Source organism: Stegodyphus dumicola, chromosome 11, assembly GCF_044657685.1.
Source record: "Stegodyphus dumicola isolate Sdum_Otavi_A_Nest chromosome 11, ASM4465768v1".
Taxonomy (NCBI): Eukaryota; Metazoa; Arthropoda; class Arachnida; order Araneae; family Eresidae; genus Stegodyphus; species Stegodyphus dumicola.
Window position 1 is genome coordinate 83,420,222 of NC_140778.1, and position 26,515 is coordinate 83,446,736.

General features: G+C 33.0%; 1 protein-coding gene across 2 annotated transcripts in view; it reads left to right on the forward strand.

The window, feature by feature from the left end:
• LOC118192150 (aminopeptidase O-like) overlaps nucleotides 1–26,515 on the forward strand; it is a 59,809-nt gene that overhangs the window by 2,897 nt on the left and 30,397 nt on the right. For both annotated transcript variants that reach the window (XM_035363048.2, XM_035363049.2), the window contains exons 2-5: nucleotides 11,837–12,000; nucleotides 14,291–14,393; nucleotides 17,003–17,060; nucleotides 23,016–23,137. In XM_035363048.2, the coding sequence (XP_035218939.1) occupies nucleotides 11,837–12,000; nucleotides 14,291–14,393; nucleotides 17,003–17,060; nucleotides 23,016–23,137 (447 nt within the window). The remainder of the gene's footprint in view (nucleotides 1–11,836; nucleotides 12,001–14,290; nucleotides 14,394–17,002; nucleotides 17,061–23,015; nucleotides 23,138–26,515) is intronic.

The window sequence follows — 26,515 nt, forward strand, 5'->3', positions numbered from 1 at the left end:
AACCCTAATAGTATATAATGCTTCAATGAAATAGTAACTGATATATATATGATGAATATAACCAATTCATAATAATTTATAATAGGAAAACTTTCCATATACCATCTCCAAGGAGCACAAATTCAAGATACATATACTATTATGTTTAATGTGCAAGATGCCAAATTTGTTCTACTCTTTTCTTCTTTCTTTTTTTAAAGCAAAAGCAGATTAATATGCACATGGAAACAAAACTGTTGTTCTCTCCATGTCACATCAATCTGTTTCCACTTAAAGAAATAGAGAATTGCAAAAATTTGACGTTGGGCACATTAAAAATTATATATGTTATTAAGGCACAGCTATTTATGATGTGATATATAAGTTACCGCATCTGCCATTTAGGTTCACATTTGGTGACTTGCATCACTTTAGCAAAAAAGCACCAAAATTATAAAGTGAACTATTACTTGTTACTTGATGCCAAACTTTAAAACTATTTTGTTTTTTCAAATTAAAATGGCAGTGAATGTTGTGATTTCTTTAGCAATTCAAAATTGGAATTGATCTCTCAAGAATGCTTATAATTAAAAAATTTTACAAGAAGCAAGAAGTAAGTTTTTAATCAGTAATAAATATAAGAAATCTTATAGGACAGTAGAGTTTTGCATTTTTCTTAGATAGGTAACGAGGGTTAGATTAAGGGAAGGTAGTATTAAAAGTCATTTTTTATATGCAGTACGCAATGCAGGAGTTTTGTATCTTTTGCTGTATACTTGTGCTTATAGTTGTACATGTGATTCAGAAACTGGATATGTTCAGTATCCTTTCAGAAAATTGCTGAGGTATTTCACATAGAACTTTTTCTGTCTTCCTTTACCAATAGTACTTGAATGAATTGGTGGAAATGAGTTATATATCACGCCCTTTCTTCCTGTGCACTTTAACTGATGCTTAGTTACTATATTTATACATTATATAATAGAGTATAAAAGTTATAGAAAAATTTATTGTTATATTCTTCAAGAAAAAATTGTTCTTGTTATATTCTTCAAGAAAATATAATGGTTTAGATGAAGTTGTTTGAATATGGCAAAGCCCACAAGAGTTACCTGGGTAAGCTGAAAGATCCTTGATAGAGGATTTTCTGAGATAAACAGGCTGATATTTACATTACACATGGGAAAAACCAAGCCAAGCAGCCAACTCATTTTCCTGTGCTTGGACCCATAAAATTCTGTTATTTAATTATCTTAACTACACTGGTTATCATAAATTAAGGAAAAATCACGATTACTGAAAAAGTTACATGTAGAATTTTATGAAACGTATCCACAATATACAACACATAGTAAGGTATAAAATAACATAAAAAGAAATTACCATAAAAAAGAAACATAAAAAGAAATTATGGTAGTATAAAAATTAGCACATGTATAAAATGAACAAATCGAAGATGTCGATTTGCTATAGTAAAAGTACCTTCAATATGGAATGTAATCGCCTCTAGAAGCAATACAGCACATTCAGCGATGTGTGATGCTTTCAATTATACGGTCTATCAGTTCCATAGGAAGCGAGAGCCATTGCTCTTGCAAAGCAGTTGCAAGCGCGGCAAGGGTCTAAGGGGGCGGATTGAGAGCAGCTAGACATCTCAATAAAGCATCCCAAATGTGCTCGATAGGATTCAAGTCGGGGGATCGAGCTGGCCACTCCTAGCGCATAATTGTTTCCTGTTGAAGATAATCATATACGATGCGAGCTCTGTGTGGTCTTGCATTGTCATCCTGTAACAGGAAAGCATCACCTATTGCCCTGGCATATGGGCACACATAAGCATCAAGGATGTCATCTCTATGAACATGAGTATTCATGGTTCCCCTTGGAAAAACATGGAGGTCTGTGCATCCGCCGAAAGAGATGCCACCCCAAACACAGACACTGCCTCTTCCGTATGCATCTCTTTCACGGATGTTTGATGGATGATAACAGGTTCCAGGTTCTCTCCATATCAAATAATGCCTATTGTCGTGTTCTAGACTAAACCTGGACTCATCCGTAAAGAGAACAGGCGTCCAGTGGACAGGTTGTCGTGCCCACTGCAAACGGTCCCTCCTATGGCGTGACTTGAGCGGCACACAAATGGTTGTTCGCCTCGCATACAGACCACCTTCGTGAAGCTTTCTACACACATTTGACGTTGACACCAACCTTCCGGTGGCTGCAGCAAGGGAGGATCTAAGAAGAGTCGGAGTAGCGGTTCTATTCCTGCGTGCCCATAATGTCAAATATCGGTCATCGTCGTAGCAGTTGGCCGTCCTTGGCTGAACATCCTAGAGGCCGAATCTGTGGTTTGAAATTGCCTGCAAAGTATATGAACCACAGAAGGACTCACATTTAGCCATCTGGCCACTTCTGTTTGACTTTGTCCTACCTCTAGTCTCCCAATGGCTCTCCATTGCAGTTCTGCAGGCAAATGATGCCTGGAGGTCATTGTTATGAATTGGCTATCTCAGATTTCTGATGTCACTGCCACAGTGAAATATGTGGGCTTGCTCTCAAACATGGACTTTTATGCTTTTTGCAGATGACGTATTCCGAAAGCAGCGCCACTAATTTGCATATCACAGTTTTATTCAGCTACTCTTACTTGGCAACATATTAAAATTTTACACGGTTTGGCTTATTTTTGAGGGAGTTATTGCTATTTTTGTGATTTTTCCTTAATTTATGATAACCAGTGTACTTAGCTTCTGTTGGGGTGAAGATTTATTGAGGAAAAGCATTGTACTTAAATCATTGTACATTGTACTTCACTTAAATTGTGTAGATGAATAATGTTACTTCAAACATTAGCATTTGTTTTTCAATTTAGCTACTACCAAATGCTGTGGCAATAATGAAAATGTATCTGTAAAATTCTAAGAAATTTAAAACATGCTGAGCATGTTTACCGAACATGTGCCATACATGCCCACATTTTCTTTACATTTAATTCATAATGTAATACTTATCTTCTTTCAACAGTTATTAAATGCTTTCATAATACGTCTACATTGGTTATCAAAATTAAAAGATGTTGACAGAAATAAAATGTAACTGATACTTAATGAAAAATTATGATTAGAAATTTGTACAAAAACATTAGTTAACATAAATTACAATGTCTGGCAGTTGAATATTAGCGAAGTATTGAAATTAGAACCAAATTTATGGGAATTGGAAACTGGTGAAAAAATTAAGTCTCCTCTTGTGGAAATTTTTTTTTTCTTTAATACAGTGTATGGTCACTATGGACATAGATATGCATACCTTGCATCTTGATTTTGTAGATCGTACCAAAGTCTTGTTGTAATTGCATGCCATTCTTCTAAAAGTGCAATTGTTAGCTCCTAGAGGGTCTGGGAAGGAATTTGGTGCTTTGAAATCTAGCACTGTAAACTGATTCAAGTCGGGTGAGTAAGGTGACAAATCCATTCGAGTGATATCTTCTGTTTGTGAGTATTCTGACACCACATATGCTCAATGAGGCCGAGCATTGTCATCCATTAGCAAAAACTCTGGGCCAACAGCATACCTAAATAGTCTAACTTGGGGGTTTCAATGCCTTGTTCACATTGTCTCCGAGTGGTTATAGAACTTCCTTGAAAGATATGCAGCTCAGTGCTGCCATTTGTCATGATACCTTTCCAAACCGTGGTCGTGGAAACCAGATGTTTCACAGACAAAGGAAGGCAAGTTGTATTTTCCTTCCTCACTCCAGATCAAAGCACATCTAGAATCATTGTTTTGACTATATCTGGACTTGTTAGTAAACAGTACTTGGACCCAGTTGGCTTTGCTCCATTGAACATGTCAATAGCACCAGTTTAAATGGGCTCTTCTGGAAGCAGGAGTGAGTGGGACACAAACTATTGATTTTCTCACATACAGTCCAATTTCGTTAAGCCTTCGTGCAGCAGTAGAACGGTTAATTTCAAGTTTTGTTCCATAATAATTCACCCATTGGACTCAAATGTATTATATTTTGAGTCACCTGCAAATATAACTGTTTCAATGTGATAACTGTCTGCTAGCCATGAATTCTGTGAATGCTAGGTATATTTTCTTTGTCTTGTTGGCAAAAAATTTCCTTCTTGCTGATCTCCATTTATATCCATTTACTCTAAAAATTCTTCTAACTGTTTCATGATTACTTTTATTGAAAAGTGTTCTTCTAAATTCCCTGCATTAAAGCACCAAATTTTGGGTTTTGTTTGATTTTTTGTAGGATAAATTTCCAATTCTTATGTGTTATTGTAAGAAAGTGTTATAGGCTTCAGTGCATTTTGAAACATTTCCATGCAGTTTTCATCATTTTAATAACATAAACAATAGTTAGACATTTTATACCAAGAACATTTTGGGTATTTCAAATACTTTTACTATCAAAATCGTAAAAAACAACCTTATATTTAGCGTAGGTATAATGAAACACTCAATCGATTTCGAGGGCAGCTAAAGGTCCCTCCTCATCAGGAGAAAGAAATACATAGAAAGAAGAAAATAGGAATCACAGAAACACGTGGTGCTTATCAGCACTGCACGTGGTTATAACTAGATTTTTAATCAGAGTTGCACTGGCCGCCTACTTTTACTGAGCCAGGCTGTCTGATCAAGCATAAAGAAATATTAGCGAAGTTAAAATAGGGAGCGAGGGGCAAATGTACATTACGCTCAAAATCTGAACTTCAAATAATGGAAAGCAATCACTGAACGGATTTTTATACCCTCTGGTAGTACCAAGTGCGAGGAGGTAACGCCGTCTATCGGCAAAAATAATTGAATTAAGACAGTAGAATTTTAAAGGCATTAGGAAGGACTGGATTGGACTTCAAATCATTAACTAAACTTTCTAAATCTTTGTGAATGTGAAAAGCCTCAAGAAAATCCAATTCGCCTATGGAAGAAGCCTTTTGGATGATTTTTGCAGACCCAAAATCAAAATTATGGTTAAAAGTCCAGCTATGATACGCTATTGAAGACTTGTTAATTTCCCCTTTTTTGACATAAGATTCATGTTCCTTGATACGAAACTTCAACGCTCTTTTTGTTTGGCCAATATATCTTAAACCACACTGACATGATATACTATAAATTCCCCAAGAATTCAAGACAGAAACGCAATCTTTTAGAATCGAAGGGTGAATTTTATTAATAGGGGAGAAACCGACTTGAAAATTGAATTTCTGGAGAATCCGTGCAATTTTATAGCTAACAGAAGGATAAAATGGAAGCACGACAAGGTCATTGATATTATTTCTAACAGTAGAATGTCTTCTTTGATGGGAATCTGAAAATTTTTTGACGGCTTTATCAATAATCACGGGAGAAAATCCACGGTCAATCGCAACTGCTCTCAAATAATTAAGTTCATTGGTAAGCAAAGATTCAGAGGAACAAACTTTTAGCGTGCGGAAAACATAATAGTAAAAAGAAGCCATTTTTTGCTTAACAGGGTGGCATGATTTGGCATGGGGTGGTAAACAAACTGCAAAGGGTTTACGGTACACAGTGGTGCTAAAATCGGTTTCATTGCAGATTATAAGAATATCGAGGAAGGGGAGGGAATTGTTGGATTCAATTTCAAGAGTGAATTGGATGGCTGGATCAGTTGAATTCATAATAGATAGAATCTCGGATAAATCCTCTTTATAACCGTCAAAAAGTGCGAAAGTGTCGTCAACATACCGAATCCAAAGACGAAAAGATAATTTATCAAATAATTTCATCTCAAAATAGTGCATATAAATGTCAGGAAGTACCGGACTGAGAGGATTACCCATAGCCAATCCTTCAACTTGACGAAAATATGCATTTTGGAAAACGAAGTGGGTTTGACTTAGAGAAACTTTAGTAAGCGAAACCAACTCATTAATTTCAGTATGTGTGAAGTGAAATTCCCGAAGCCTAGTTTCAAGACAATTTAGTGCTCCTTCGACCGGAACATTAGTAAACAATGATTTGACATCAAATGAAACCATAATGGAACGAAGTGGGGAAATATTTTTAAGTTTATCAATGACTTCAACAGAATTTTTTACAGTGTGAATATTGTTATCAAGTAGAGGAGAAAATCTGGAAACTAAATATTTGGCCAAAGGATATGAAGCAGTACCTATGTTGGAAACAATTGGTCGAAAAGGAATACCGGTTTTGTGGACTTTTGGAAGAGCATAAAGTCTAGCGCAATTAGTAATAAGCGGAATAAGTGATTTCTTCAACTGAGTTGCCAGAATGTGGGAAGATTTAATAGCACTTTTTACTTTCATGAGGTCCAAAAGATCCTTCAACTTCGAACCTCATGAAAGTAAAAAGTGCTATTAAATCTTCCCACATTCTGGCAACTCAGTTGAAGAAATCACTTATTCCGCTTATTACTAATTGCGCTAGACTTTATGCTCTTCCAAAAGTCCACAAAACCGGTATTCCTTTTCGACCAATTGTTTCCAACATAGGTACTGCTTCATATCCTTTGGCCAAATATTTAGTTTCCAGATTTTCTCCTCTACTTGATAACAATATTCACACTGTAAAAAATTCTGTTGAAGTCATTGATAAACTTAAAAATATTTCCCCACTTCGTTCCATTATGGTTTCATTTGATGTCAAATCATTGTTTACTAATGTTCCGGTCGAAGGAGCACTAAATTGTCTTGAAACTAGGCTTCGGGAATTTCACTTCACACATACTGAAATTAATGAGTTGGTTTCGCTTACTAAAGTTTCTCTAAGTCAAACCCACTTCGTTTTCCAAAATGCATATTTTCGTCAAGTTGAAGGATTGGCTATGGGTAATCCTCTCAGTCCGGTACTTGCTGACATTTATATGCACTATTTTGAGATGAAATTATTTGATAAATTATCTTTTCGTCTTTGGATTCGGTATGTTGACGACACTTTCGCACTTTTTGACGGTTATAAAGAGGATTTATCCGAGATTCTATCTATTATGAATTCAATTGATCCAGCCATCCAATTCACTCTTGAAATTGAATCCAACAATTCCCTCCCCTTCCTCGATATTCTTATAATCTGCAATGAAACCGATTTTAGCACCACTGTGTACCGTAAACCCTTTGCAGTTTGTTTACCACCCCATGCCAAATCATGCCACCCTGTTAAGCAAAAAATGGCTTCTTTTTACTATTATGTTTTCCGCGCGCTAAAAGTTTGTTCCTCTGAATCTTTGCTTACCAATGAACTTAATTATTTGAGAGCAGTTGCGATTGACCGTGGATTTTCTCCCGTGATTATTGATAAAGCCGTCAAAAAATTTTCAGATTCCCATCAAAGAAGACATTCTACTGTTAGAAATAATATCAATGACCTTGTCGTGCTTCCATTTTATCCTTCTGTTAGCTATAAAATTGCACGGATTCTCCAGAAATTCAATTTTCAAGTCGGTTTCTCCCCTATTAATAAAATTCACCCTTCGATTCTAAAAGATTGCGTTTCTGTCTTGAATTCTTGGGGAATTTATAGTATATCATGTCAGTGTGGTTTAAGATATATTGGCCAAACAAAAAGAGCGTTGAAGTTTCGTATCAAGGAACATGAATCTTATGTCAAAAAAGGGGAAATTAACAAGTCTTCAATAGCGTATCATAGCTGGACTTTTAACCATAATTTTGATTTTGGGTCTGCAAAAATCATCCAAAAGGCTTCTTCCATAGGCGAATTGGATTTTCTTGAGGCTTTTCACATTCACAAAGATTTAGAAAGTTTAGTTAATGATTTGAAGTCCAATCCAGTCCTTCCTAATGCCTTTAAAATTCTACTGTCTTAATTCAATTATTTTTGCCGATAGATGGCGTTACCTCCTCGCACTTGGTACTACCAGAGGGTATAAAAATCCGTTCAGTGATTGCTTTCCATTATTTGAAGTTCAGATTTTGAGCGTAATGTACATTTGCCCCTCGCTCCCTATTTTAACTTCGCTAATATTTCTTTATGCTTGATCAGACAGCCTGGCTCAGTAAAAGTAGGCGGCCAGTGCAACTCTGATTAAAAATCTAGTTATAACCACGTGCAGTGCTGATAAGCACCACGTGTTTCTGTGATTCCTATTTTCTTCTTTCTATGTATTTCTTTCTCCTGATGAGGAGGGACCTTTAGCTGCCCTCGAAATCGATTGAGTGTTTCATTATACCTACGCTAAATATAAGGTTGTTTTTTACGATTTTGATTGTCACATTAGCGTGTTTCTCTTCTAGTCTACTTTTACTATGTTTAAAACAAATTTAAACTAAAAAAAAATTAATTTCTAAGTGAACTTTACATTGATTTGTAGCCTCGTGCCATGTTCGTTTCAGATATGAAGTTGTTAATATATTTTACTAAACAAGTAATAATTTTCAAACACAAACAATAATTCATATGTATTTTCTTTTAAAACAACAAATTATGTCATGAAACATTGTCTTCCAAAACATCTCGGCAAAACTTGCAAGGGACAAAATTATTATGTGATTTACTGATTAAAATTTTTAAACGAATTATTTTATTACATTGTAGAGACATTAGGATTTTTCAGAAGCAAGAGTGATGAAAAATTAGCAACCGCCTTCGGCGGGAATCTAACCACGGACCTCTGGAATACCGGCTCAGCGTGCAGAACCGCTACATCACGAAGGCACGCTAGGAAAGTGGGAGAAATACCTTATAACATGAAGTAATTTGATGCGACAAGCAGGGCTTAAAATAGAGAAAATGTAATATATTAGAAAACATTTTGAAGCCTATTTTTCAATATTTAGTATAAGATTTATTTAAATAAATTTTGGAAGTGTGTCTGAAAACAAATATGAAACACTGTAAATAGTTCAGTAAACTAAATCATGCATTATAAAATGAAATTAAGTAAGTTTGAAGTTCTTTTAAAATGGCAGTATCACACAGCACAAATGTCTGCCAGAAACTTCTGGTTTTGTATTAAATTAATTTGAAAACTTAAAATGGGGGTGAGAAGTTATGCATGCTTTCTTAATATGATGCCATATTTTTTTCAGAGTGCTTTTAAATGAGCAAAAATAGTAATTTTAATATGTAAAAATTTTTTTGTTTTATTATGTAAAAATTTGATTCAAATGTATGTGAAAAAAATTTAAATAGTAAAATAGATAGAAAAATAACAAGAAGTCAAAGTTAATTGAATGTCAAGATTTGAAGTGTGGTGGTTTGAAGCAAACAGATCAACGTTTACGTTATACAGTAGGACTGAAGTTAGGTATTACAGAAAATTCTGTTTCTTTGGAAAGGGAAAAAAAATAATATGTTTTTTCCAAAATATCTTGTTCTTAGAGGTGAACTCAGATAGTTCATGGTTGACATCTTTAGTTTTGAATTTTTTCCCCTTCAAAAAATTTTGCAAGAGAAAAGCAAGTGATAATCAGAGGATGCTACATCTGAGGAGTATGGTGGATGCAACAGAATTTTCCAACCTAACTGTGTGATTTTCTTAAGAGTCACCAAAGCAACATGTGGTCTGGCATTAACATGATGCATTTAACTGCTTTGTTTCAATTGTCCATTTGCTGACAGTACCTCTTTGAAATGAGCTTTTCTTTAGGTTTCAAAAGCTCATAATATATTGGTCTTTGGACATCCCACCATATACACAGCATTCTCTTATTCAGGCTCAAACATAGTTTAGAGACGGAGGTCACAGTCTGCTCTTTTTCCAATGATGTTTTCGTAGGTTATCCACTTTCATCTAGTTATCATCTAGACCAAAAGGGGTTAGTTTTTATTCTGAGCAAACAGGAGATGTGCCTATGACAACTTGATCATGCTAATTTTTTCACTTAACTCATGAGGCACCCTTCTGGAATATTTATAGACCAATCCTAATTTTCAAATATGGTTGAAAGTAGTATGTTGAGCTGAACTAAGCTTTACCTGAATTTCTGATGTTGTCAAAAAAAAGGATATTGCTCTATTATGTCTTGACAGTATTGTCATTGATCAAAGATGGTCACCCAGAGTGTGGTTTATCATTAAGTTTGAAAATCATCTGCTTCAAAACTTTTGAATCATCGCCTGCACATTCTGTCTGAAACTGCATCTCCACTAAAAACGGTCACTAAATTTCTAGTCTTCTGTAGCATTTTTTCTTTGTTGGAATTAGTGTAAAGTACAGTGACATAAATGAATTTTATTGGAAACCAAGTTTACATGATCACACCTGGCTTAATAGTGATAGGATATAACACAGTTAATTTTAAAAAGCAGATGTTTATAAATGCAGTCATAAAGAGAGACAGCCATATTATGTCTCAAATGAACACTGCATGCTTGTTGAAACTTGAAATAACATTATTGGATGGAACTTGCCGATAGACCTTTTGTATGGCCAAGATGTTGAGGAACAGAAGGGAATTGGATGCCTGAAGTTCAAAAGTGAACTGAATTGCTGTACTAGAGGAATTTATTATTGACAAAACCTTTTTAAAATCTTCCTTATTGCTATGAAATAGAGTAAAAGTATCATCAGCATAGCAGGGTCAAACTGGGAAGTTTAAAGTAATGTAAGTTATTGTGTTTAATGACTGTTCCACAGTTCCCTAATATTTACCTTTTATGTGTAATGTGTGATTTGTTGAAATCAGATGTGGCACATGCAGAGGCTAATCTTAGAGGTAGGTTTCTCCAACCATGATCTAATAACTGCTAATTTATGTGCTGAGACAATGTTGTGTTCAAGAAATCTATGCTCAACTGAGCAAATAGATGCAAATGATATGTTATGCTCATGCAGTTGTTTGCTCATAATCATATTTGCAGATCGTTTCTCAAATCTCAGTTCATGGACATCGGAACACTTTTCATGTTATGCAATCTTAAATTATCTCTAAATGATTCATTGTTATTATAGAAAGTTCTTTGCTCTCTGAGGTATGATATTTCTGCCCCGAACTAGTTATAACTTCAACTTTTCAAGCCAATTTAGATTGCTCTCGGTAATCTTCTATTTAATGTTTAAAGGTCAACAACCTTGTAATACAAAACTTCTTTACCATAAGGTCAACACTGAAACTTGTATAAGTCTTTGGTCACAGTTAAAATCAGCAAATGGACAGAATATTGTTCCTGTTCACATGTAACACTATTGTGTTACTGAAATCTAATATTACTTGCTGCAAAATAGTGAACTTGGCTATTACCTGCAAGGTGATGTTACTTATTAGTTTATTGTTAAAAGAAATTTAAATGATGTTCTATGTGATATTTAAATCTTTTCATCAAATGCCACAAGACTTTTCTCTGATTTTTTTTAGTTGCAGTACATTCTTAAAATTGTTGCATGTCTGTGTTTTTTACTGTTTTTAGAAATGGAATGACCCTTTAGCACATGCTATAAAGCTTCATTTAAATCACTTTATAACCATGTTATCTTGCCGTCGAAGTATATGATGAGGATTGCGGAAATATATGCTTGTCTATGAATTTCGTTTGATTCATTATAGAGATATATACTGAGAATGGATATAATTCCTGTTTTCCATTTTGTGTTGTTAATTTTCTCTTGTTTTAATTAGAGGTTATGTATAAAAATTGCACATATTTTGGCTGCAATTCATATAATAATTACTTGGGAAAGTCATTATATATTGTTTTCTAAACTAAATATTAAATGCAGTCGGTAGCATAATGGAACTAATATTTTTATTCTTTATTATAATCTGTTTCATTTGTATTTAGTCATTTAAGATGATGCAGTGAGAAATATTAGCTGTTAGGGAATTTAAAAGATCTCTATCTCAACATTTATAGATATGTGGTTTTTGGCTAAATAATTAAAAAAAATTCTTTTTAGTCCTTCAGTTTTCAACTACGGAGCATGGATAAACAACCGTTCTTTTTTCCCATGTCAAGAACCACCTATTGCTATGGCAAGTTGGGAAGCAACGGTATCAGTACCAAATTCAGCCACTGTGCTTATGAGTGGTGATGAAGAACCATATGTTTGGAGTGATGAAGGTAATTTGAGTATCTTGTACTCGGTAGTAAAATAAAATTCGGATTGTATTTGTATATTTTTTATACATGTATGAAACCTGCATTTCATACTGAGGGTAGAAATGTGTATACTAACATCTACTGCGAAAGAACATGTTTGATGCATTAGAAGTAACACAGATGCATACTTTCCTGTGCTCAGTTTTTTAAATGGGAACATTAAAAGCATTTTGAAAGTACTTTTTACTATTTGAGAGGAAAATAGTATTTGAATAGTGTTAAGACATAATTGATTATACACGCATTTTTCCAAAATTTTTGTATTTTTTTAAATATTTTTATGACACTAAATGGTAAAAATTTATTCCAAGTTAGCTCATTAGTGTGTTTTTGGTAAGAATGAAAGTAATTTCAAAAAATTTTTAATTTTAATAATTGTAAATGTAATATTTATCTCTATAGAGAAAGTGTAAAAGAAATTATTGAAAAAAAATATGAAAAATACACATAAGTTTTAGTTTAAATTGAAAGTAGTATGGTAGACCTTGAATGAAGCATGGAGTTGCATTACAATCTGGGAAAAAACAGCATGTTTCAAGAGCAAATTTACAGAAATTGGTATTTTCTGCCAAATTGCAAAATAGACTATATTATATGAACCTTTGTTTACTGAATAGGCTGAATTACTAACTATGCTGTATAGAGATAAAAAAAAAAAAAAAAAAAAAAAAAAGCCTTATATGGAGGTGGATAGGTACCTGGATGCTGAGTCAAAAGATTTGTGGCATAAAACTCGCGTATTATTGTAACAAAACATCATGAAGATCACCAGTATAGTAGTAAAATACATTGCAAATTTATTTGAAATAAAAGGTTCTGCCCATGAATCATGATATTTTTGACAAATTTTCAATGACAAAGTTAACTGCCAAGTGATTAAAAATTCTGCTAATGTACACATACAACCAAGTCAAGGCTGAAGACATGCTACAACAGCCTCTCAGCACCATTTATTTGGCATGATTGCTAAAAGAAACAGGCAACAGAGATCAATCCAGATTACAAAAGATTTCACTGCAGCTACAAGAACTCAAATATCCAGACATACTGTAAGTGATAAGTTACATAAAATCTCTCCTTTGGCACATTAACTTAGCTGTGAAATGTGTCTGGTTGCAGTATTGCAGAAATCATTGTGATTGAAATTCTGACATACTTTTATTCAGATTTGTATTTGCTCTAAGAAAATCAAATGGTTAAATACATAAAATACAGTTGTTATCAAATAAGAGGAGAATAAATAACAATAACTTAAACAGCAAATTCATAGTGATATAAAAATCAATAAAAAATTGTTATAAACAAATCAAATATCTACAAATATTTGCTGAATAAAATTTCTGAAAAATAATTATATGTGAAAAATGGGAATGAATTTAAGATATGGTAGAACTATCACTTTATCACTACACCTTTTTTTAAGACTTCCATCATAATATCTAAATATATCATGTAATAAATAGCACTGATATCACTGATCAATGATTCTGCTCATGCACTTTTTTCAAAATGTCAACATATATTTACACATATGTGTCTCAGGCAGGATCCAAGTTCTGTTTATTGGTGCATCTCATTTTGGTTCAGAGAATGATTCCAGACTTGTTGCAGTCTGGAAGGAGCAAGACTCATGCAATAAGCTTGAAAAATCAGTGAAAGATAGGGAAAGGTCTCCAAAGGAGGTGGAATCATGGTATCATTTGAATGGTGGACACCATTTTAAATGAATTCACTAATCCACACATTTTTACTAGTGCAACTATGAATATTGAAATATGCAGATTAATTTGAAGAACTAGTTTATGACTCGAATTTTTTAAATTTCCATGAACATTCATACTTTGTGGGCCTGATAAATCCTGAGCTGAGGTATTAGAAAATACTATTGAATTAAATTAAGAAAATCACTTTAAAATTGAATGAAATTTTTATTTTTTGAAGAGTACTAAAATAATGAATAAAAAATAATTATTTTAGAAGGATTTTAAATGGTAATTAACTATTGTTTATTGAAATTTATCATTATATGATAATGGATATGCATAATTTTCACATATTCAACAGTAAATATTTTTTTATTAATTTATGTTGTTGATTTATGTTATTATGTCTTCGTGTTTGAGAATATCTTGAAGAATTCAACATACTAGAATTTTTAATGTATTTGACAGTACATATCAAATACGTTGCCAAATGCATTTGACAGTGTATGCTAGAATTTACCTAAATGAATGCATTTTTCCTCCCCCAGGATTAACTACCTTTTACTATTTTACAAGAGCAGTCTTGCCTATGTCTGTTTTATGCCTGGCAGCTGGTTTTTGGAAACACCATGTTCTTTCTTCCACACACAGGTAGTAATAATTTTAAAAACATCATGCTGTTACTTTCACACTTGATTAATGGTTGTGTTTTTAGAAGTGTAATATGAGTGTCTGTTGATCCAAACTGGGATATTGCTCCTTGACATGAATGTAAATGAAGTCTCAGTTGAAATAACTGTTATTTCATGTTGGCTTTATCTTAAAATGACTACATAATGCAGAAAGTAAACTCCTATTAGGATAATTATCAATACTAGAGACAAGAATCATCATCCACACAGAAATATAAGCTGAGCTTTATTTTCAAATAAGAGGAATGGGATTATAAAATATGTGTAACATGTTGAAAAACATTACATAATAAGTAACGTATGCAAATATAAATCACAAAAAATGAAAAATCTACAAATATTTATTTAAATTTGCAGTATGTTGCTCTAAAGCTACTGTATAACATAGTGTTGTATGGGATATTAAAAGTCACTGTATGAAAGATAGAATGAGTATAAAGTTTATTTGATGGTGTTATGTGCATGATGCTATAAAATTAACATAGACAGTAGAAATGAATATATAAACTCAATTCCATGTTAACATACGGTTACAAAGTAAGTTGTTATCATTTAAGCAATGTTATGATTTTCTTGATGCTTTGGATAAGACCAAGATTTCCAACTCTTTGACTTCTTAATTGACACTAAAAAAGATTCCTTAGCTCTAGGAATGCAGATTTTGGTTTAGCAAGCTGATTATTAATGGGGATCTGAGTCAAAAAATATCAAAGCAAATTTTTTTTTATAACAGTCCTATTAGTAAAGTTTTTTGTAATCAATCTTGACAGTAGAAGCCTAAGTAGTACCACTACTAAGGCCAGAAGTGGTAGCCATTTTATTGTGGAGGCACCTAATAGGCGGCAACCGTTACCTCCTATGAAGGGACAAACAATTTTAGATCCATGCCTTCTCCGGGATTTGAACCTGGGCGCTTTGGTATCGCAGTCAGGCTCCCCTAACCACTGGACCGTCTGGGCGGCCAGATCAACGATGTATCTATGTAGAATGTTTCTGTTTGAGATATGTGTCAAGGAGATACGCAGCAACGAAGCCAACTTACTGATTGTTTAAATTTGTGCTAAAGTGATTGTTTTTTCAATAACAAGGTATTTTGTTTAGTGTCAAAGTGAAATTAATAATCGGGATTCTCCAGATGTTTTATTATGTGAGGAGGGGGAATCAAATGCTCATGCCTAAACCCTACGAGAAAATACGCTGTTGGTGGTTTTGAGGTTCGGATTTTAGATCATTCCGGGTAATGGACGTCCAGATTTCAGACTTTGTACTGTATTTTTACTGTACCACCTGTTACCTTTATTTCAGTCAACTTGTTGAATGCATGAAGCTGTAAAATACTAATAATTCAGCCTAAAATTTATACCCTGTGATTAAACGTTTGGTTGTATGGGTTTTCTTTTTGTGTAAAGTAAACTGAGGACCAGTTTCCTTCTTGGAACAACTTTCACAAAGGCATTCTTGTCATAAGGACAAGTAGCTGTCATGTTCTTTCCTTTAATCAAATAATCCAGTCCTTCATCTTAATTCCCCCGATGCAGTCTTTAAAATATAAAGGTACAATTTTTATAATTATTAAAACTGGCAGGATAAGTAGAAATTCATGGTAAAAGCAAACAGCAAAGCAAATGCAGATGATGTTCAGGGTTTTAACAGAAGTCATATATGTAGTTTCTTTACTTAAATTCATTGATATAACACTGCTTAATTAACATACATACTTTACATCATAAAGTATTTGGTACTTGCATATTATCCCATTGACCATGAATATTGGCTGCCATTGAACCAGGTAAGTTAGCAGAGATCTTGCCAAATTTGCATCACTCAGTTCAGTGGAAATCTGAGCTGCACTTCTGTCTGCAAGGTCTTGCAATAAAATATTTGTCATTGTCCCTTTAGAGTCCACTAAATAGCAACTGCTATAACAGTATTCGATATGCTTTATTTGTGTGTTTAGTAAAGAGGCTCTTGTCAGTTTCTACTACTTTATTAGGTCCTCTGGAAGCTCTGTTTATAAAGCCTTGAGTACAAACTTCCCTCAAGTGATTTATCCAATCTATTATGGTTTTCTCAGCCATAATAAACTGTTCTTTTTCCCGTTCAACAGATGTTAATTCTTTTAACCTGCTGCAAATGAATGGGAGTATTTTTGCAAAATGTGATTCTACAGCCTTTAAAGTAATTGCTTTCAAACTTGTTTAAAAAAAAAGCGCAATAATTTGTAATTCCTATCTTTGTTCATAAAAAGTAAAGTGGCTCATCGAAAATCAATCGGGCTTACATCAAACAAAAGTGCAGGTGTAGTGAGTGTTCTGTGAGGTCATTCTTCCATTAATTGGAGCTAAAGCATGCTGTTTGACGACTGTTTTATGGTCCACAATTTGTACTCAAGTATCAAATTTTTTGACATGGAAGCCAAAACTTAAAAATTGAAAAATAATTTATTATTCTATTTAAAATTAATAAAATAAACATTTATGTAAAGTTTATTTTTATTTAAGTTTACTATATGTTATCTATATTTCCTCTACTAAAAGTTTCTCTCTATATTTATTTCTTCCCAAATAGAACTGGTCCTAAATGCAGAGTATTTGCACCCTCTAAACTTGTACAGAAAGCTTTTCAAGTAAGTTATGTTTATGTATAATAAGAAACAATTATTAGATTAAATCAGGTTATAGGAAAGCCTTGCCTTTGCATGGGGCCATTGGCCCATTTACATAAGCACATCTGTTTATCTGTTTTTTTAAAAAAGTCACTTGCTATGGTTAAGCTATCTTGAGTATCTATCTATCATTTTGTAAGGAGCTGAAGAGCAATGTACAGTTTACATTTGTCTTTTCTTTCAATTGTATAAACACTGTATATATACAGTGTATATATACAGTGTACAATTGTATATATACAGTGTACAATTGTATATATACAGTGTACAAAGTCTGAAATTCAGTATGATATAATGTCTGGACCACTAGCTAGAAAGAAATTTTTTCCCCTCACAAAATCTGGGAATGGAGAATAGAGAAGAAAGACAGGTTGTAAAAATGACCCAATTAACTGAGATTCCTGTATTCCTTTGAAATACCTACTAGCTAGGGAATTAACTGGGCCAAATGACAATACATTGATTGACTAGCCAGGATCACCTTTTCAGCTGAGTGGTAATGAGGATGTTAGCATTTTCCTATTGTTGTTGCTTATCCTCGAAAGATCTGGCGTATGTCAGATCAGCTCCAGAAGATTGTTGACCACCAGAAAATCTATAATAATAAGGTGATCAAAAGTTAAGTCCCCCTTAGAATGTCCAATGCAGCATTTTTTTTTTTTTTTTTTTTTTTTTTTTTTTTTCTGACCTAAACAGTAAGTAAAGCCCCAAATCATATTTTGAAGTGAGATATTGCTAATACCAATTTTCTTTTGTTGGAATTGCAGTAGGAAAAGACAAAACAATTAGGTTTTGAGGCATTCATTTCAGTTAACCTAGCAAATTGCACTCTTCTGCAATTTTCTGATTTGAAGCAGCTTATTATTTTGTTCCATCTGTTATTATTATATTAAAATTACAGTTGTATGATAACGTCTCCATTTTATTCTCTTCCTAAAACTGCACTTCAGTCAATCAGCCAATGTATATCAGAATTTGGCACGTACTGAAATGCAGATAAAAGTAGCTATTCAAAAAATTCATGCTGAAGTAAGACCATTGTAGGATTTTAGAAGCATTTTAATATACCATCTGATAAGTGAGGCATTGCATGATCATGAGAGATGTTTGCTAATATTTTTAAAAGCACTTGGTGTAATTTATAGCTGAATACCAAATTTTGTGATGATGATGGTGAGAGCTATGAATCTGAAAATTTGCATATACAGTACAAAGTCTTTAATCCGGACGTCCATAATCCGGAATGATCTTTAATCCGTACTTCAAAGCTACAAACTTTCTGTGCATGGCTATAATACTTTTACGCATGCACATAATACGTTTACGCATGCGCGTTTAATGTATAATGGACGGTATAAGCTAGGCTAAAATTATCTACTTATCTATTTCATTTAATATTGCAGATTGCGTTGTTCCTTAATCTTCTAATTGGATCCGGCTTATTATTTTTTGCAGACTGTTAGAGCAATTTTATAAAAAGTAAGCCTGAACTTTCGATTATGTCAAAAAGAGTTTCCGATTCTGGAGCTGCCAAAAGATCTACAAAGCGAAAGCATGTTTCGATGTCCATCAAACAAAAAGTGAAATTGCTGCAAAAAAAATGGATAAAGGCATATCCTTTGTTTCTCTAACAATTCTGAAATCTGTTTATCAATTTCATGCTGTTCTGCGGGGGGGGGGGGAAGACGTCACAGCACGCAATGAACTGGAAGTTGATCTGTCAGCACTCACTCCTCATCTTCAGGGCAGATATTTTTATTTTATTCAACTTATAATTCCTTACTAAATGTAGTATTTCATCTTGATGTACTCCTTTGATATGATTTAAATCAAATTTCTCATCATTATAAATATCACGAATACACATCAAATAGTTTTCTGGTTTCAATTTTCTAATTTCCACTATGCATAATGTATGCTTAATGCATGCACGCATTGAAAGAAATGTTTAATAAAGTAAACAAGTAAATATTAAACTTTTTTTGTGTAAATTTTGATACCCTTTAGATCATAATTGTTCTTTATTTCATAAATTAAGGTTTCATATTTTTAATTTTATAATTTCTGCATGCCATCTTACCAGATTTAAATTGATGTCTATAATCCGGAATCACCAAAGTCCCGGCGAGTTTGGATTAAAGACTTTGTACTGTATTTACAAGAAAATGAAAAATTTTCCAATTCTTGGAATATGAGAAGAAGTTTTAAATGAAAATAGTTACAATGCATTGGCAATTAGTTATGAATGCATTAGTCATGAATTAAATACTGAAACAACGAATATTTGTAGTGTGGTTTTAAATCCAGAAAATATATGTACTTTTGCTTTGAGTCACATTTAATTTCACATGATGGCGGTTCAGAAAAATCTTTCTTTACACAAAATAACTTTTAAAGAAATTTCCTAAATTTAAATTTCTGATATAAAATCCTAAAATTTCTGAAATTCAGATTGCTGAAGTCCCAATGATTTCAGACATTGTACTGTATTTGCCTAATGATATGTGATGTGTTATTTGAAATCCATACATTTGCCAAATGCTGTGTAGCAACATATAATTGAATTAGATTAGATCTGTTCATTAGTGTCAGTAAATTATTTTTTTATTATACTGAAGAACATACCATACATTCATGTAAAGTTTTATGTCTTCTTTGTACCATTTCAATCGATGAAAACTTAAAAAAAATAAATAAAAATAAAAATAAATAATAATGAACAAGTGATCAGAATAATTGGAGATCTGAATAATTACCATTCAGTTATATGCAGTTTTGCTGAATGGCTGTTTAAAATGATTAGTGCAAAGCTGAGATAGTTAACAGTAATCTGCAACTAGTCCTTATGGTGAATGTTCTGAAAATGTTTAGTGTTTCCTTGAAAATAAGTAGAGGTAGGTGTTGAATATCACCTTTATAACACTGGTGTCACAAGTTTAAAATGCAATTGGAATTTTCCTTTGAAATGCAATTGTCCCGAATCGGTTTGAACGACAGATTTTAGTATATTTTTTATCTTCAAAACAGAAGAAAATTCCCGTTGATGCTGTACTACATTTAGATCAACCAATCGGAAGGAAGGCAGGATTGCGAGACTTCACTACATCACCTAATTATATAAGCCTCCAGCAAGATTTCTAGAAATTTTCTTTTAAAATGTGTGAGAAATTTCTTTTCTGGTCTCATAAGCTTGTAAGCAATCACCTCCACATAAAATAAAGTCACCTGGAACTACTTGTTGTCATCTTTCAGAGGTTTGATTCTATTTAAATTTATTTAAATTGTATTTTACATGTGCTGCTTAATTATGTGATATTACATTATTATTGTGCTAAATCTACTTGTTGAAGTACCCGTATTATGCGTGGGAGGTGAGGTAGATTGAATAATGTGTTTAGATTTCATAATTTAAAAAATAAATAATGAAACACTCAAAGGATTATTCTCAGTGTAAAAGGCATGATCTAAACATAGAAAGTGAGGGGATATGTCGGCATTTCCTGTTGTCCCTTTCAGGAGCACTCCACCACATCAGTACTCCCTTGTGATGAATATTTATTGGTTCCTCCTTGAGTGCATTCCGCTACCACCATCTCTTCTCTCTCGGTCACTTTTTCCTCTCACTCCCCCATTCCTACAACATTGATGCCTAATGACTGTGACCAATATACCAGTGATTGATGTAAATTAATCTACACCCCTACTCTTAAATTACTATTCAAAAGCTTTACTGCAGCATGAAGTCATGATAATGTAGCAGTAATGGATGCAGTGAAATGTTTTTACATAATACCCGAGATTGCAGGTTTGAACCTTGCGTGGAAAATTTTAAATTAATCCTAGCTCAAATCACTTTCTTTTCCCTTTCAATCATTCTTTCCCTTCACTTTCTCATCCCTGCAAGGCGCTATACCAATGATCAGTGACACACTGCATTTACTGTATTATACATTTACATTCATTTTGCAATTCTGTATTAGTATAATTTTGTTAATACCCTGTTATATATAACCTAAAACAATTATACTGCATTTTCCCATCTAAATTGACAGAATCTTATGAAATTTTGTTTTGAAAGTATAATTATTGTTATTATTAACCCGGCGGAAGTCGCACCTAGAAAAGTTACTAGAGTGGGCGCGTGGGGTATTACATACCCCAATATTTAAAATATGATAAAAATAGTTTTATTTAGTTTTAAAGCTGTTTTTCTTGTTCTCGTGTATTATAAATGCGTGAATAATAATTGGGTTTCAAAAAATTAATTTCCAAAATAATCTTAGAGTTAAAATTAAGATAAATGAAAATGATAAAAAAATAAACATCATGCCTCTACGTTTCATTGCATCTTTAATACACAGTGCTTATTTTATTTCTTTACACTTTGAACAAAATACATTCATGTGTTCTTGGCACAGAATGTTTTCACATTTTAAACATTGCATTCACATTCTTCTGTCCTTGGCACGATTACAATGAAAGTGAATGCCTTGCAAATGTATCACATCTTTCATACTTAGTTGTTTCGAATTTCATGTATTCGTTTTAATTCTTCGTCAAAACTTCTGCTTTTGTTTTGCATGTAGTACATCAGTTTCTTGGTAAAGTATTAATCTCTGATCTTTGTTCAATACTTTTTTTTTCATTAATTGTAATGCTAAGTCTTTCAAAAACAGACTTCTGTTTCTGGTTGGCAGATTAGCAGTTGAATGTAATATAATTCAAGCATTCATTACAGCAACATTCAGTGCAGGAAAGAAAATTACCATTGGCAACCTCCTTGTTATTCTGGAAATTGAATAATTGGCTGACATTTCATCCCACATATCCACTGCTCCTTTAGTCATATTATAAAAACATATAATACCTGACATTGTATTTTCTCCAATCGTATCATCTATAGTATGATTGTTATATAATGTTGAAAACATAAAAACAGTTTTTCCTTTTTTTGGAACATCAGGAATGAGTGTTTTATCTTTTTTGAAACCAAAACAGTGTAGAAAATATTCCTAGTTTCATCTTCAGTTTCCGAAATCCAATCTTCATCGCTTTCAAATATTTTTAATAAATCTCACAGACGTTGCATCTCCAATTCATAGGAAGTCATTCTTTTTCCCATAATGCGGTTAGAAATTTTTAAGAATTTAATGTCAAGTACTTTAAAATCACTTGCGAGTAGAAATATTTACTGTTACACTCTAGAAATAAATTTCTGAACTAAATATTCAGTCAGAAAAACACTTATGCGGACAGGTGCATGGGGTGTGTCATACCCCAGTTCCAACAAAATACCGATAAATCTTTTTCTGAAACACACAGGCAAAGAAAAAGTGGTTCTGAAAGTCAACCACAACTAGAAACTCAGCTACTGAATGCAGCACAGAATTTCAGTTTCACAAGTTAGAGGAATATTCCACTTTTATGTAGGGGTGGGGTATGTCACCCCACGCGCTTTCCCACGGGTTAAGTTAATTATTGTTCATTATGTAGAAAATGTTAAATATTGTTTTCAGAGTTTTATTTACAATATAAGCAATGATATTCTATTTCTTGTATTTTTCTTTAATTTAAAGGTTACTACAGAAAAATATTTTCCTTTTTAGTTTTGTTCTTAGGTATGAATCAATTATTATGACTATCAACTGTTATTTATGACTATCAATTTATGATAGTGTTGTAAGTAAAGAAAGTTATGCTATTAGATAAGTTTAAAGAATTTTTATTGACATAATCGATAAAATGTTAGTCCCCTCCTTAGAAAGTATGTTTTTTTTCGCTGTTACTTTTGTATCTCTTTCACTCAGCCATATATTATATGTATTGGGTGAACTTTCAGTTAGTTAATAAACTTTGTGTTTATGAGTTTACCTTTATATGCTTTAAACATTATTTGTAAATGTGTATTTTTCATAGGTACTCAGTGAATATGTTCCTTGTTGTCTTTCTGTTTCTGAAAATACACTTGGCCCTTATCCTTTTCCTAGAATAGATTTTTTACTAGTACCTCCTACTTTTGGAAGCTTTGGTATGGCTAGGTAAGTTTATATCTATATCTTTAGTTTATATCTATATGCATGTAATAATGTAGAACTTCAATATTTTATCTGAATGACTGAGAAATTAAGGTAGGAATATATGATTTGTGATCTTTTTATTATAAGAATTTAAAACTTATTATTTAATTAATATTTTATTTATTTCTTATGTTTTATCTAACATTTGGCATTTTTTATCTTAACTGGATTTTCAAATGTGATTCAAGTTTCGCTACTGTCAGACTTAACCAATTTCTTAATATGGTTTATTCTTTATATAGATTGCTGAAGTTGTATTTCTGTTTCTTCACAGAAGTTTAATTAAAAGTGTTTAATTAAAACTTTAAGATGTAAAGACAGATAAAACTTGCATTACTATTATCCCTCTAGGGAATGACACCTGTCTCCAAAAAGGTTGCTATTGAATGTTATTTGAAAAATCAATAAAAAAAATTATATTATTATGTTATTACGTAAAATTATGAATACTCGAAAAGTTAAAATTATCATTATAATGTGCATGCTTAAATTGATTATTTTAAATAAATTATAAAATGATTTAAAATTTTGTTACCTAAAGAAACTCATGTTAGAAATTTCTTTTTAATACCCTTAAAAAAATAAGAGCAAACAAAACAATTTTCTATCAGGGTAAAATTTTTTTGATAAAACCATTCATACCAACTTGTTTTAAGTTATGTCCTGAAATGTGAAAGTAATAATTTGATTGTTCTGATTTGTTCCATTTTCCAAAGTTTTTATTTATGTAAAATATTAGCTCAAGTTTTCTGTTGCATGGAAGAAATTTTGCAAAACCCCAGTTGCAAATATTATTATGTTTTGTTATTAATATATACAAAGATGTTATTTCCCTTTATCTTCAACAGAAGAATTACTTGCTCTGATTTTTCTAATAATTTAGCAAATATGCAATTAAATTAGCTTCAGATAAATTCTGTACACAATGAATGTTTTTCTCTGTTCTAAAATATTTTGATGAAACTTGTATTCAAGATATTGCAGTAATGTCTTGAAATTTAGTTTCATCTTTGTTCTCTGGTTATTAGATTACCCCAGCAAGACCTGTTATTTCTTCATTGAAAAAGCACCGACAAGAGATCACCACTATCTTCTTCTGATGGCCTTCCAAGATCCAAGAAATACAGTCTTCAAAGTCTGATTTTTTTTCAGGTGGGGGGAGTCAGATATTGAATCTACTGAAATAACAAAGGCATTCATGAGCACACTTGCACCAAAGGCATAGTTTGCTGTCTGTAATGTGGTGCCATCATGGAATGAGGTGTGGGTGGTAGAGTTTCTTAAAGGGTGTGATTAAATTGCTAGGCAGTGCTTCAGTCTTAGACAAAACAAGACTTCATCTGCTGACTATTATCAGTGTATTTGGGAACGTCAGACATAAGCAAAATGTTGAGTTCTACTGGACTGCAATTATTTATGGCTGCAAGATGGTATTCATCTCAGTGTTTCTTAAATAGTTTTCAAGTGGGGACCACTTTTATAAATTAAAATATTCTGTGGAGCACCTTATTCTTGCCCCTTTCAAAAGGATTTTTTTGCATGTGTTACTACCAATATATTTATATATTTAAAATACAATTAGTTAAAATTCATTAAGTTTTATATTAGTATTAAGGTTAGTAGGGGAAAAATATATTATAAGGGAGTTGTTTTGGATAGGGTCATAGAAGAGTCCTTTGTAGTGTAACAATTATTTATTAACACGTTAAGTTACACACGGACATTACATTTAACTTTAAGAAAATTACAGAGCAAGAGTCTGATATAACCTATTGGGTTGAATACTTGGCTTTTACTAAGGTCCTTCTCTAGTTACTCAGCAAAGAGTACCCTTGTTGCAGTTAGTCCAACAGTTTATGTTAGCAGCAGAGTTTATATTAAAGGATTGCTTACAACCTCCCTTCTCGCTCCGCCGATGTCCCAGCAAGGAGACAGAACTAAGATTTGGGAGCTCTAGTAATAATGTCTCTAGTCTCAGTTTTTTTTTTTTTTTTTTTTTTGTTTCCTGGGCAAGGGGAACCTTTCTTTGAAGCACTGTCTGGAACCACAAGTTCTTGATTATTTCGGGAATGCAAAGTAACTTTTGGCAATCTACCTCTCTTCCTGAGCGGAAGAATGGGAGAAGTGGACAACTCTTTGAAAGGTGTTAGTGCACTCATGCCATTTGTTACAGTACTCATTTTTAATAATTGAAGGCTATCAGAGTTTAAATAATCATTTTCTTATTAATGGAAAACATAAAAATGGTGACATGTTTACTATTTTTTAATCATCAATTAATGATTTGAGGTGTCTTGTGGTTGCAACTTGCATAGCATCATAAATTCATCTCTTTGGGGCACAGCAGCAATTACTAACAGGAAACACATCCAAATTTTTCAGAACATTATGCTACGGCAAATTTATAAAGCTCCTTGGTTTGTTACGAATGAGGACATTCATAATGCAGCCAAAATTCTCCCCATAAATCGCTTTATACGGCGACTTTCGGCTAATTTTTTCCAAAAGATTCCTTTGATCGGAAACCCCGTACTCCACAGCCTCCCTGTTTATCATCCGGGAATTGCATCGGCAAAAAAGAGACCCAGAGCTATTCTGGAGAACGCATATAATGCGCTTCCTTTTCCCAAGAGGCGTTGCTATGGAGACGAGGCGCCTCAAAGGTTTCAGTACGCTCGTTCGCTTCTCCCTCCCGCCTGAGTGAATTTTTCAGCTTCCCCCAGGGTCACTCTCTCTTTGTCCCGTAATCAGGCAATCTTACTTCTTTCAACTGTAAGTGGTTGTTATCAGGCTCTAAGCACACCTTTGTTCCCTTCTTAAAAGGGCTCTAGTGCAAGGATTACTTAATTTAAATTTAATCCCTGTAAGAGAATTTAATGCTTTTTCATTAGTTAGCATAACACTCAAAGTGAATGCAATCTTATTATATTTATAAAAGTTTCTCCTCAGAGGCATTGCTGGCCGTGTCTCTTTAATTCAAACTCGCCTAACGAGTTCCCACTTTTCCCCTCCCATAGACCCGAAGCACTTGCGACATGAAGCTTTTTGTGAGTGTTTCTGCTCTCGTGTTGTTAACACCACATGACCATTGATCAAGGAAACATAGATGTTTTTCAAAATTCATAATGTAACCCCTCCAAATTGATTCTGGCCCTTATTCGACACCAAAATTACTAAATTAAGTCCTTCAGTTTTTTTCACTGTAGAAGGCAGTTACTCTTTTTGTGAAATTAACATTTTGGCACTAAATTTACCTCTTTGCAGAACCCTCTTTTTGGCGATAAAGATAATTCTTTGACGATGCGGGGATAAAGGCTACATGCCTAAGAGCCCCGTAAT